Source organism: Tenrec ecaudatus, chromosome 6, assembly GCF_050624435.1.
Source record: "Tenrec ecaudatus isolate mTenEca1 chromosome 6, mTenEca1.hap1, whole genome shotgun sequence".
NCBI lineage: Eukaryota > Metazoa > Chordata > Mammalia > Afrosoricida > Tenrecidae > Tenrec > Tenrec ecaudatus.
Genome location: NC_134535.1, coordinates 159,891,141 through 159,904,742, shown reverse-complemented (window position 1 = coordinate 159,904,742; position 13,602 = coordinate 159,891,141). Strand labels below are relative to the sequence as shown.

The window sequence follows — 13,602 nt, the reverse complement described above, 5'->3', positions numbered from 1 at the left end:
TAGAATTAGGATCATGATAGTGGGGGGGGGGGGAGTAGATTTTAAATACCACTTTGATGGGCTAAGAGCTTCTTAGAAGAGCAACAGTGGTCAAATCAATAGTGCATTAGACTGAGAACAAAAATGCCAGCAGCCACAATTGCAAGTATGGTGAACAGTGATGAAATTACTTGTTGATGTAAGTGACACTGGACTGTTGATAGGGCCTAGGAACTTAGTCTCAATTTAAAATTGCTTCAACTCTAAAAAATGAAAAAAAAATTGCTTCAACTCTTTTTCCACATCTAGAAACCAGGGAACCATGCCCCACTACCCAGTGACATCTCCAGGGTTGGTGTCACCTCGTGTAACTCAGGGTGCACATTCCTGCCTCCATTCTGTCTTAAGCATAGGAATTTGGGTGATGAATGTGGCCGTAAACTGCTGAAATGTAGTGTTAGATTAGATGACTACCAACAGAGCATTGCTTTCTCAGACCTTGCCACATGGAACTGCAGCATTATGATTGATACTACGATCAGGGACCACTGATGTCAAGAGATTGGCCCACTCACACGTTGCACCCCTTTGAAAACCAGTGCAGTGCTTCCTCAACCATATAATACCTGCTGACCCTGCGATCTCTCTACTGGGAATGCACCCTAAAGAATAGGACAAAACAGGAACCGACACATGCACACCTGTTTATCACAGCGATTTCTGGAATAGCAAAGAGATGGAGATAAAACAAAACAAGGCTGTATGTAGAAGAATGGGGAAACATCTGTGGAACCTACACGGCTGGCTCACTCACAGTTTTCACGCTGATGCCGACTCGCGGCGGCCCTAGAGGGCAGGGTACAACTGCCCTTTTGAGTTTCTGAGACTTTAATTCCTTTCGGGAGTAGAAAGCCTCATCTTTCTCCCATGGAGCAGCTGGTGGTTTCGGACTTTGGATTTTATGGATCGTAGCCCAACTAGTTACCACTATGCAGCCAGGACGCCTTTGGTGCGTACAACCATGGAATGTTATACATCCCTCAAAATCAATTATGAGTCTGTCAAACACGCAATGAATGACATGGACAAAATTCGAAGATTTTACTTGTATGTTCAACAAAGTTAGTCAAACTCATAAAGATAAATATTTCATGGTACCATTGTTTTGAAGGAAGAAAGAAAAATAAAAATAGTTTTCACACCAAAGGAAAAGACTTTGAAACTACAACTAGGTAGTAGTGAGGGGTGAGGGGCAGAGAAGGGACAAGGAAGTAAGGAGGGAGGGTGGGTGGGAAGAAAAAGAATGTATGGCGAAAGGGGTTTAATGGAATCCTATCATTTTGATGAGATGGGGCAGGCAACTACATATAGTATTTTTTATTTGTATGTGTTATATTCTACAAATAAAAGGGGTGAGGGATAAAATTTTAATCTGAAAAAGAGAGAGAAGGGCCATAGCCTTAAAAGCCCTCTAAATTCTTTAGCCATCAACCCTAAACACTGGTCTGGGTTTGCGAAGAAAGATGGCGGCCGCCTGGGGGTTATCCCTGGCGGTTTTCCAGCCCCCAGGCCAATGAGTGGCACATCCATCTCACCGACAGCTGTGTCCAGAGGCTTTTGGAAATCACCGAAGGGCCGGAATTCCTCAGACTGCAGGTGGAAGGAGGAGGAGGCTCCGGATTCCAATACAAATTTTCACTGGATACAGTTGTCAACCCAGACGATAGGGTGTTTGAACAGGATGGGGCAAGAGTGGTGGTTGACTGACAGCATGGCCTTCGCCAACGGGGCCCAGGTAGACTTCAGCCAAGAACTTATCCGAAGCTCCTTTCAAGTGGTGAACAATCCCCAGGCACAGCAGGGCTGCTCCTGTGGGTCCTCGTTCTCCGTCAAAGTCTGAGGTGAGGAGGAGGGACCTGGACACGGCCACCGCTTCAACCACCTGGAGGGACCTGGCATTCGTAGGACCCACACGGTCTGTCTCCTAATTATGGTCCTTTCTCAGATAGACTTCCCTCAGCCCATGAGTGCTATGTAATGTCCCTCTAGTTTTCAAAATGTGAAGCTTGCACTCTTAATTCCAGCCCCTTCATTTCTAAGTTCCTGTCTCCAGAGCTCTCTTCAGATTGAATCACTGGTGGAAACCCAGTATAATCTACAGAGCCTCCCAGGCTCCAAAATTTGGAGTTACTGTTCTGGCCTTCAGAGCTGCTTGTACATAGTGCTATGGATTATATAAAAGCTATCTTTAGAAAGGAAATCCCTATTTATTGGTATTTTGACTCTAGGGCACAGACTGGGTAGCTGAACTCCTGGTAAAGAGGCCGGAGGGGGTGACAAAGGCAAATAGCGTGTTTCTTACCATCTCAAGCGGTCTGAACATTCTGCTCAACCCAGCCTTAGTTTTTATGCAACCCACTCTCCACTTCCTATTTGTTGGGCACTCATCCTCATGAATCTGCTAGGCTCCAAATAACCCATCACGCAGACAGCTTAGACCAGACTCCCTCTGACACTGGAATCATCTGGAAATGGGCCTCCTTGCCCACAGGGACATTTCAAGATGCTGTGACTGAATCTTGTCAGAATAAATTGCCTCACTGACTTTGTGGTAAAAAAACAAAACAAAACAAAAAAACCCCACTGGTCTGAGTGGTTATAAAAGCAGGAAAAGTCCAATTAAAACGGACTTAATTGTGGGTGTGTGGGTGACACATACAAGTCAGTTTCAGACAAACAAGCAAAGCTATGGATTGATGTGATGGCTCACAAATACTAAAGACCACAGTACTGGAGCTAAAGCGCCAGAAACCGGACAAAACCAGTGCCATAAAACACCACTTGACAACAACAGAGCGTGCTTGCATCAACTGCTCATGAAACCATGTGATTCTGAGCATCACTGTAATTGCATCACCCCCCGCAGCAAGCCCATGCTTACCATCACCACCTGACAGGGCAGGCAAAAACCGCTCCTTCAGTTTCTGCAATGGCAAATCATGGGAGCAGACAGCCTCATTTTTTCCCCTCCCACGGAATGGCCGGTGGGCTTGAACCACTGACCTTGTGGCTAGATCCCACGGCACCACCAGGGCTCTTTGAAGTGTGATAGAAGGTTCTGAAGATAAATCCGCATAGAGCGTTAGCCTGATAGGTATTGTGCTAGGCCTACATTTTCCCAATTGGGCCTGATTGTAAGGTGTTTTAGCCTTGGGTGGCTCAATTCTGCAATCTAATGCTATATGTCCCTGTTTTTTTATTCAAATGGATTCACCTGGGCAGTGGTAGCCCTATAAAATAAGCATTGGACTATTGATCCCCAGAGGAGCCTGTCTGCTCTCATGAAGATTCAGTCTCAGAAACCTTACAGAGGGTCTCTGAATAGAATTGACCCCATGGCAATGAGTTTTGTGTTTTTATTTGATGTTTCCCTCACAGCAGGTTTCTTGTTTGCCTTCTCCAAGGGATAATAAGATAGAAACATCTTTGAACTATTAGACATTGACATCAATCCTTGTTGGCCAGTTCTCATTCACAGTGAAAGAACGAGTGTCCCAGGGAATATTAAACACCAAAAACCATCGAACGGGAACAAGGCAGCAGTTAGCTCCAGTGATCTTTGTTCTCTACGGGCATAAAGCAACTCAAAGGGGCTAGATCAAGGTGCATCTGCCACCTATCTCGATAAACACGTGAGTTCCCAGAGAGGTACAGGTGCCAACCGGAAGGAACAATGACACATCCAGATTTTACTGTTAGGTGCAGCTGCAGCAAGTAGGATACAAAAATCTCATACACTTTTTTTTTTTTTGGTCTGGACCTAGTGGCCTTAAGATAAAATTTGCCTTCTGGGACAACTCAGTTTATGGAATTTGCCTTGCGTGGCAACCAAGTCTATGTTATGTCCACCTGCCATTGAATTTATGACACGGAAAAGGGAGAGGGACCTTCTGCTTATCTTTTTTTATCATTTTATTGGGGGCTCATACAATTCTTATCACAATCCATACGTACATCCACTGTGTCAAGCACATTTGTATATTTGTTGCCATCATCGTTCTCAAAATTTTTTCTTTCTACTTGAGCCCTTGGTATCAGCTCCTCATTTCCCCCCTCCCTCCACACTCCCCCTTCCTCATGAACCCTTGATAATTTATAAATTATTATTTTGTCAATGCCTTACACTGTCCAATGTTTCTCCGCATCCACTTTTCTGTTGTCAGTCCCCGAGGGAAGGGGTTATATGTAGATCTTTGTGATGGGTCTCCACCTTCTACCCCACCTTCCACTTCCCCTCCTGGGATCACCACTCTCATTATTGGTCTTGAGGGGTTTATCTGTCCTGGATTCCCTGTGCTTCCAGGTCTTATCTCTACCAGTGTAATGCTCTGGTCTAGCTGGATTTGTAAAGTAGAATTGGGGTCATGACAGTGGAGGGGAGGAAGGAAGGGAGGAAGCATTAAAGAAGTAGAGGAAAGTTGTATGTTTCATCATTGCTGTACTGTACCCTGACTGGCTCATCTCCTCCCTGCGACTCTTCTGTAAGGGGATGTCCAATTGTCTACAGATGGGCTTTGGGTCTCATTTCACACTCCCCTTCATGCACAATGATATGATTTTTTTGTTCTTTGATACCTGATCTTGTGGACACATCGTGATCACACAGGCTGGTGTGCTTCTTCCATGTGGGCTTTGTTGCTTCTCAGCTAGATGGCCGCTTGTTTATCTTCAAGCCTTTAAGACCCCAGATGCTATATCTTTTGACAGCTGGGCACCATCAGTTTTCTTCACATTTGCTTATTCACCTGCTTTGTCTTCGGTGATCCTATCGGGAAGGTGAGCATCATGGAATGCCAGTTTAATAGAACAAAGTGTTCTTGCATTGAGGGAGTGCTTGAGTTGAGGCCCAATGTCCATTTGGAACCTTAATTCTTAACATATAGATATAAGTACATAGATCTATTCCCCTTTCATTATATATATATATATACATTTACATATGTACATGCCTGTATTTAAACCTCTAAATGCCCTTTGCCTCCTAGTTCTTTCCTCTATTTCCTTTTATTTTCCTCTTGTCCCAGTGTCATGCTTAGCCTTCATTTGGGTTTCAGTAATTCCTCTCAGTTACATTGCCCTTGATCAAGCCCTACCAGGCCTCCTACACCCTCCTCACCATTGATTTTGGATTACTTGTTGTTCCCTTGTCCCTGGGTTTGCTAACACCCACTTTCTTTCCCCCCTCCTCCCCCTCTCCCATGCCCCCACCACAAACCCATCCGTCCCATTGTTTTCTCCTGCAGATTGTTTATCCTGTCTATCTTAGCAGAGATAATATGCACAAAAACAAAACAGAGCAAAACAACAACAAACCAATGACAAAAAAAAGGGAAAAGCCTGTAAATAGTTCAAGGTCTGTTTGTTGATCTTTAGGAATGTTTTCAGGTTGAGTCTGATGGGTCACTAAGCCCTGGCCCCGACTTCTACTTTTGGTATTCCCTGGGGACTTCCTTGCTCTGCTCCCCTTACTGTTCTGTTGCACGCCCTTAGTGTTTTGCCTGGATGTGGTGGGGTCAGATCCCGCGCAATCCCCGCACTGTGTCTCCAGTGTTGTCCCCGTATGGCTATGAGTTAGGGAGGGATGTTGTGTTTCATAGTGGGGCTGGCCCTATGGTCCCCTCTGTGCTTCGGCTGCTCTGAGCAGGGATATAGCCCTCAAGGATTGGTGGGCCAGGATGTGCTCTGCTCTCTCTTCCTCCCCCTTCATTTGCTCCCGTGTGCTCTGATCAGACATGCCCCTCTCCCTGAACTGTAGCTTCAGTGTTGTCCTCTGACGTAAATTCTTCTGGGGGGAGGGAGGGCTGTCCATGTAGTTGGGATTGGGGCCGGCCTCTCTCAGACCTCTCTATTTCAGCACTCACTAAGACTATGGCACAGGAGCGGACACCTGCACATTCATATATAATCGGGATCCCTAGCCAGGGTCGTGCAACAGTGTCTTTCTGGAAGATTCTACCAGTCGCCACGTTCCTAACTCAACTTGGAGACAGATAGCAGGCTGTCTGACCCAGTAGTTACTTTCTTCTCCCTGACCTCTTCTGTCAAAAGGAACAGGGAGCCGGGACTGTTCTCCAAATGAGATCAGACTTGCCTATTATAGAGAACAAATCAAGTTAAAAAAACAGATTCTGATGAAGAAAAGATGGAAAAACCAAAAACGATACTAGCTTTTCCGTTTACTTACAGTGGTTCATGTCACCTCATCGGAAGTGGGCAATTGCTATTTGTATGGGTGCTTTAGCTATTGGGAAGGTACCAGATGATTGTTCCTAAGGAAATTCCTCCAGAGTATGAAAACAGCACCTTTCACGGGAATGAACTCTTACCTGACTAGAAAGATGACCTGGCTTGGAGGCATGTGAGCCCAACAAATAGGACTTTCTTTTCTTTTTTTTTTTTAAGGTGTGACTCGATTTCTTTTTTTCTTTTAATCGTTGTATTAGGGGCTCATACAACTCTTATCACAATCCATACATACATCAATTGTGTCAAGCACATTTGTACATTCGTTGCCCTCATCATTCTCAAAACATTTGCTCTCCACTTAAGCCCCTGGCATCAGCTCCTCATTTTTCCCCCTCCCCGCTCCCCACTCCCTCATGAACCCTTGATAATTTATGAATTATTATTTTGTCATATCTTGCCCTGTCCGACGTCTCCCTTCACCCACTTTTCTGTTGTCCGTCCTCCAGGGAGGAGGTCACATGTAGATCCTTATAATCAGTTCCCTCTCTCCAACCCACTCTCTCTCTACCCTCCCAGTATCACCACTCACACCACTGGTCCTGAAGGGATCATCCGCCCTGGATTCCCTGTGTGTCCAGTTCCTATCTGTACCAGTGTACATCCTCTGGTCTAGTCAGACTTGCAAGGTCGAATTGGGATCATGATAGTGGGCAAATAGGATTTTCTCCGTTGACCTTATAATAGTCAGTAATAATGTAAGATGACAGCCCCCACCTCTGGCCCCAACACACACACAATTTCTCTATGCGGTGGTTCCTTGTCCTGTGCCTTTGAGGCTTTCCTGACACCTAGTGTGTGACAGGACTGAGGAGAACGGCCCATAGGGAGTCCTAAACTACCACCTTTACTGCACTGCCCACCAGGTCTTTTTTCAGACCGTTTAGTTAGTGACCCAGTGCTGTCCACTTGCAGTTAGGGCGCCTCACAGTTCTTTCTCTTCCTTTAAAAAAGGTTTATTGTGTTTTATGAGAGAATGCTTACATAACAAATTGGGTTTCTACTTAATTTTTATACAGCTTGCTCTATGACATTGGTTACCTCCCCCCCCAAAAAACATGTCAACATTCTTGTGTTTTATTCTGTTTCCTTTACTCTAGCTTGCCTGCTCCTCCTTATTTCTCATGTTTTAGGGAACATGTTGATCGTGGTCATCGCAGGTATTGGATATTGAAAGGTGCACCACATTCACCAGTCATATAGCTGACTTTATAAGCCACCCTATTAGGTGGGTGAAAGACCACCACAGGGGGTGGCTTCAATTCCAAGTTCAAAGGGTATCCTGAGGCCACAGCCTCCTTTGATCCAGTAATTTTGGCCCTTTTCCTCTTTAAGAAAATGGTTTTTAGGAATTTGAGATTTGTTCTACATTGTTCTCCCTTTCTATCCAGGGCTTTCTGTCGTGTCCAATGCTCAGTGGGAATAGCCAGGCACTTGTTATTTCTTTCGATAGTCATTTATTGAGCTGCATCAGCAGTAGTCTCTGGGGGGACACCAGTGAACGAACAAACGAAAGAAAAACGGGCCTCCACAGACCTCACTAATGAACAAAATCAAAAGCTGGCCAGAAGAGGATACTTCCAAGGGAGGAAAATAAAGCCGGGCAGGGGCAGGGGGAATAAAGGCGATGTGCAGTTAGGGAAAGTGAGTACTCCCTCCAGCCCAACCAGACATCTGGGCACATCACAGGTGCAGGTGCCTGTCAGTGGTGCCTGAAGGACATGACCATAAAAATGTGACAACATTCTTCTCCCACCTCCCACCTCTTCTAGGGTTGATGCCTTGGATGAGCTGGTTTTCTCTCCTGACCAGGGAGAGCCTTTCGTTCCGTTGAGTCTGTTTTGGGCAGGTGACAGACACACAGCTCTAGCTCCGAGTTCCCAACCCAACTTGAGAGGCTGGCAGAGAAGTGCTTGGCCAGCGGAACCCAGAGAGGGGGCGGGACGCAGGTCCCGGGGGCGCAGTGCTAGGGGGTCGCTTGCTCCCTAACTGTCCCACCCCTTCCTGCCCCACCCTCCATCCCCGCTCGCGGAGCACCGGCAGGGGAGGGGTTAAGCAATTTCCGAAAGTGTCCGCCTAGGCGACTACGTTTCCTGGTTCTCAGCGGTTCCTCCCTCCGGGCGGGTGACGCGCCGAGGCTTTGACCAAATATGTCCGTTCCCCCGCACCCCCCGCACCCCTTTCCTCCCTCGGCCGGCGCCTGCCATCCACAAGAGCCCTGGAGACGCGAGGCTGGCACGGACTCGTCACCCTCCGTCGGTATCGCCTGCGGACTCGGGGTCAGCACCGCCGTGAGCGCCACCCCCGCACCCGGTCCTTCCTGCGCGCCCTCTTCCACGATGCCCTTCAGGAGAGGTAGGCAGAGCGTCTCCCCAACTAACTTGTTGAGGGGCCTGGGTTAAGGATGCTCCGCTCGCCGGCGGACCTGACACCTGCGCTCCAGCCGTGCGGGGACCGGAGGAGCGAGCCCGGGCTCCGGCAGCCTCGGGACCGCCTCCGGGTGCGGAAAGTCCCGCGCGCCCCGGGGGCGCTGCAGCGCAGAGCCGGAGCTGGCCCGCCGGCGGGGTGCGGACGGACGCTCGCCGCCTGCTGACTAGTCGGGATCGCGCCCCTTGGGAAACCTCTCGGGGAGACCCGCGACTCCGCGGCCGAAAAGCACGTGCCACCAGATTGCGCGGCGCCCGGGGCTGGGGGCGGTGCGCGCCGCAGCCGCGGGGCTTTCAACCCGAGCCCCGAGGCCGCTACTGTCAAGTACCAAGATGCGCTTTCAGGAGGCGTGGGGAGTTTCTGGGTTTCTCCACCCCCGGCGATTTCGTTCGATCCCTCGGCGGGAGCTTTGCGGGTTTGATTTTGGTTGCTCGGTCCGGTCCGTAGTCTGCGTCCTGGAGGGGGATTGGAGGGGCAGAGTAGCCACGCTGTGGGGGGCAAGCCAGATTGGGGCGCAAGGGTGTCCCCCCCCCCCCACAGCTTTTATAGCCCGGTGATACAGGGAAAGCCATTGAGTCATCCTAAGTCTCACTTCGTCTACAAAATGAGAGCAGTTAATAGGACAGGTTGTGTGTGGATCGGGGAGAGAGCGGGCACACACATGGCCAGGTCACCTGGTCCGGGAAGGTGCCCTCCCTTTAGCCCTCTGCCAGGCAACCTTGCTTGCATTGAGCCCTTACCAGGTTCAGTTTCTTGGCAGCCCTTTCCATCTGGCTCCAGGCTCGTTCACGCCTGACTTTCCCCTTTGCACATGGGGGTGCGCAAGCGCTGCTACAGTCTCAGTTACCCCATTGGGAAGGGAATCTTTTTTGACCCCATGTTGCAGCCGGGATGGCCTGGAGGCCCAGCCGCTTACCTATAGGCTTCACAACCCAAGTGGGAACTTGGGGCCTGGCTCTATAGAAGATGGAGTGATAAAAACAGGAGAAGCCAGAGTTTGGGCGTGGTGAGGGAGGCCTAACTTTAATGTCAAACTCAGGCTAGTCTGGCGCTTGCCTTTTCTCTTTGTGTTGGGAGGGCCTTGAGGTCTGGCAGTCATCCATCACTCAAAGACCCAAGACCCTCCACCCTCTCTGGATGCAGGCTCCGTCTGTTCGTTCCCTGGATACCTAGGACTCATGTTGCGGCTTCTCTTCCACTCTCTTCACCCCACCTTCCTGCCCTCCTCCCCCCACCCCCTCAGGTTGCCCATGACACCATATTGACCTTTGTCCTTTAACCAGTGGTTGATAAGAGGTCCTTATGAGCCCCTGACTGTGAAGGGGGTTGGTTTGGGCAGGATGGGGAGCAGGGCCAGGTGGTGAGGAGGAAGTAGACAGCTAAAGAACTATGGAGATGAGATCTGTTTGCCTTCAGTCAGCTGATGGTATTTGGTCCCACGGTCACTGCCTGAATGTCTTCTTGATTCTCCATTATATAATCTGAACACCTTGTCTCTCAAGGTTCCCAGAACTTCCCCCGCCCCCAACACCCAGTGCATTTTAATGCTGTGTTAACAGCCATTTATCTTGCTGAGTTTATCACTTCCCCTGCCCTCCTTTGTCATTGTGGTCTCTGGTGGCAAACTCATACAAGGCAAAGGCATCTATTTCCTGCTCACAGCACCCAGGATCTTGCCCAATGTAGCTAGACCTGAAATAACTAGGAGGCTAAATTATGTTTTAGAAATGAAAAGTTGTTTTAGGGTAGTGTATTGTATCACATTATTAGATAACATTTGCAAACTGCCAACCAAGCTTAAAAAAAAATTTACTCCAAAGAGGCAGAACCGCAATTAAAGAGAGACTGCCCTCCAAGAGTCTGTGAAAGCTATTTTCTAAAGGTCCCAGGGAGAGAATCGACTCTCTGATTCCAATGCTGTTTAAAACCCAGGACATTGGTGGGCTCCGGAGGACTTTGAATCTAAGGCAGGGATCACCTATTTTCTTTTACTGAATTGTGGTCTCTTCTAATGTAGAAATCAAGTCCAGCAAGTAGAAAGGAGGGGGAGACAGGGCTTGGTCTGGTCCAGTGGGGAAGCATCAGCTCTTTGGAATGGCTTGGCAGTCTGGTGTAGGACAGTGTGCAGTCCTCTCCTCCTGGAGCTGTTCAGAGTGGTGGAGATGCCAGCAGATAGGTTTTCCCTTTTAAAAAAAAAAGTTGAACATCTGTACTTATAACCTCCTCAGAAAACTAATTTTGAAAGTATTATAAGGAGACTTTGTTGCCCCCTCCCCCCACTGCAAACAAAAGAAACGGGAGGGCTGGAGAATACTGGCTCTTTTCCCTTCCCCTCTGCTTCTGGGTCTCAAGGAGACTGTGGGATCTGCCCAGGGTCCCAGCAGGAAAAGTTGAGAGGGGGATGATAAAGGGATAGTTACAAGGTTTGGGTAGGAAAACCAAGGAGCTCCTGGTGGCCTAGTTCAATGGGTTACACATTGGGCGACTAACCACAAAGTCGGAAGTTCGAAACAACCAGCTGCTCCGTGGGAGTAGAGATAAGGCTTTCTACTCCCATGAAGAGTTACGGTCTCAGCAACCCACAGGGGCAATTCTACTCTGTCTCATAGGGTTGATATTAGTCAGAACGGACTCTATGGCCATGCATTTGAGTTTGAGTTTTAATAGGAGAACCACCAAAAGGTGGTGCTGAAACCTTAGGCATTCCTGCCCCAAGGCCTGAAGAGACAGAGCAGTTCCTGGCTGCCTGAAAGGAGCTGTGGTCTCGTGGTAAGCCTGTTTTAGGGTGCAAAACAGACCCCAGTCTCAAATATAATTTAAGGAGACCATTTATTAACTCGTCCAAGGAACAAAGACCAGACAAAGACAGATGCATCACTCGGATGAGGTTAGGCCATTAGCACGAGAGCATATGGTTTCCGAGGATTTAGTTAAATATGCAGGGAACACAGGAACCTGTCACAAATTCATGATTGGTGGTCGATTAATACGTTGAGTTTTCAGGTGGGACTACAGAATCGAGAACAGGACCACGACTGGGATAAGTATATTATGTTAGATAGAAGGGCTCCCAAGATCGGTCCTTCCAACCAAATCAGCCAGGGCAGGACTGTTGCCTTCAGTTCTGAACCCAGCACGGAGATCTCCGTTAAGGACACACTCTGGCATCCTAAGAGACTGCCCCTTCTTGGCCTGGGTAGAGAGGGTGGAAGTCATACACTTTCCAAGGCACGCTGCCTGAGGGCAAGGCTGTCTGCATCCTTGGTTAACCAGCAGAAGGAATTCAATGGGAGCTTGATCTAAGTGGGGTCCCTGCAAATGTGCAAATGGATCTTGAGTTTTCTCTGCCATCCATAGTCTTCTGCAAACAAGGTGCTGAGAATTTAAGCTCGGATATGTCCCCCAGGAGGTCAACTAGGAGAATGAACACCCAGATCTCCCTCTGCCCTCGCTCCCCCGCATCTCAAGACATTGACAGAAGGCAACTGAAGCCAGCGCCCATTGATGCCCACACAGGTTGGTGTGGTGGAATGCATGTTAGTGGGGAGTGGATATGAAGGCAGTCGGCCGAATTTCTTACCTCCTGGGAGGCAGGCAGCAAACAGCTGCTGAGTGTAACAAGGACGAGAGTCCGTGATTGAGTGGCAGGTCATGGATTCATTTGTCCTCTGCACCGAGCACTAGTATGGGCCAGGCATTCATCCGGTAGTAGTTGAAGCACAGGCGGTGGCCTGACAGACACTCACGAGACTGTCACAGGCTGTAGTTGGGGTCAGGTCCCGGCGGCAGCTGGACTGGAGCCGTTCAGAGCGAGGCTCTGGCAGCGTCCACACAGCTGGCAATGACTTTCTCAGCCCCGGGCAGTGGGAAGGATGCTGCCCTTGAGGCTCCTCCTCTTGGCCTGTCTCCAGGGTGACAGGGGCTGCAGAGAGAGGGTCAGAGGTGGACCGTTGGTCAAGCTGTCCGGATTCGGATGTAGGTCTTTCGCAGTGGGTTTCCAGATAGATCTGATGAAGGGGGAAGAGAAGGCCCTGTCGAGAAACCTGGAAGAAATAGATGAGAACAAAAGGGGCAAGGCGGATTGACTCAAGACACAGGAAGGAATATGGTAACAGGGTGATTACACGAGGAAGCCAACTCTTAAAGGTGGCTAAGGCAATGCTTCCCCCTGCCCCCCACAACCTTAAACATAGGTAGACGGTGACTTTTCTCATGTGATGTAGGTGTGGCTCCTTAGGAAGGCTGGGGTCTTAAGTCTTTCAAGCCCCTTCAGATTCAGAATCCTATTTAAGAAATGCCTTCGGACAACAGTGCCCCAAGGCTTCTTGCAGAAAGGATGAGGGCAGTCGCCACTGAAGGGGCTGGTGATAAAGAACATCCAGGAAAAAACAAAATGAACCTTTATGGCGCACCTTCCAGAGGCGAGGCCCTCTATCTTACATGTGGTCACAGCAGCTCTAGGTAATGAGATTATGGTTTCCACGTTACAGAAAAAGGAAGTGAGGTTTTAGAGAAGTAAAGTAGCTTGTTTGCCCAAGGCCCTTCAGCAAAGAATGTGATAAACCAAGCTGGGTGTTAGACCACTATATTCTGCCTGTCCAACAAAAACTACCATGGTATGAAACCGTGCGTGTCAGGCAAGGAGCCTTCAGCACCTGGCTGCTAACGGAACAGTCTTCGCTTTAACATCCCCCCTCCCCCCAGTGCCCCCTGGGAGAAAAGACGGAGTGATGTGCTCCAGGACAGATTACAGCCTAGGAAACCCTACTCTGTCAGAGGCTTGCTAAGAGTCTGCATGGATTCCATAGCACCCGGCCATAATATATGCCAGGCAGAAGCACAAAGTATGATAAGTGTAACACCAGCCACTTCTTTCACATCAGAGGCTTGCAG

At 48.8% G+C, this 13,602-nt stretch overlaps 1 protein-coding gene and 1 pseudogene across 2 annotated transcripts in view; both read left to right on the top strand.

The window, feature by feature from the left end:
• Nucleotides 1–968: 968 nt before the first annotated feature.
• On the top strand, nt 969–1,879 carry LOC142451725 (iron-sulfur cluster assembly 2 homolog, mitochondrial-like; annotated as a pseudogene).
• Nucleotides 1,880–8,484: 6,605 nt separating this feature from the next.
• Nucleotides 8,485–13,602, top strand: part of PFKFB3 (6-phosphofructo-2-kinase/fructose-2,6-biphosphatase 3) — a 90,354-nt gene continuing 85,236 nt past the window's right edge. For both annotated transcript variants that reach the window (XM_075552415.1, XM_075552421.1), the window contains exon 1: nt 8,485–8,637. In XM_075552415.1, the coding sequence (XP_075408530.1) occupies nt 8,622–8,637 (16 nt within the window). In that variant the 5' untranslated portion in view covers nt 8,485–8,621. The remainder of the gene's footprint in view (nt 8,638–13,602) is intronic.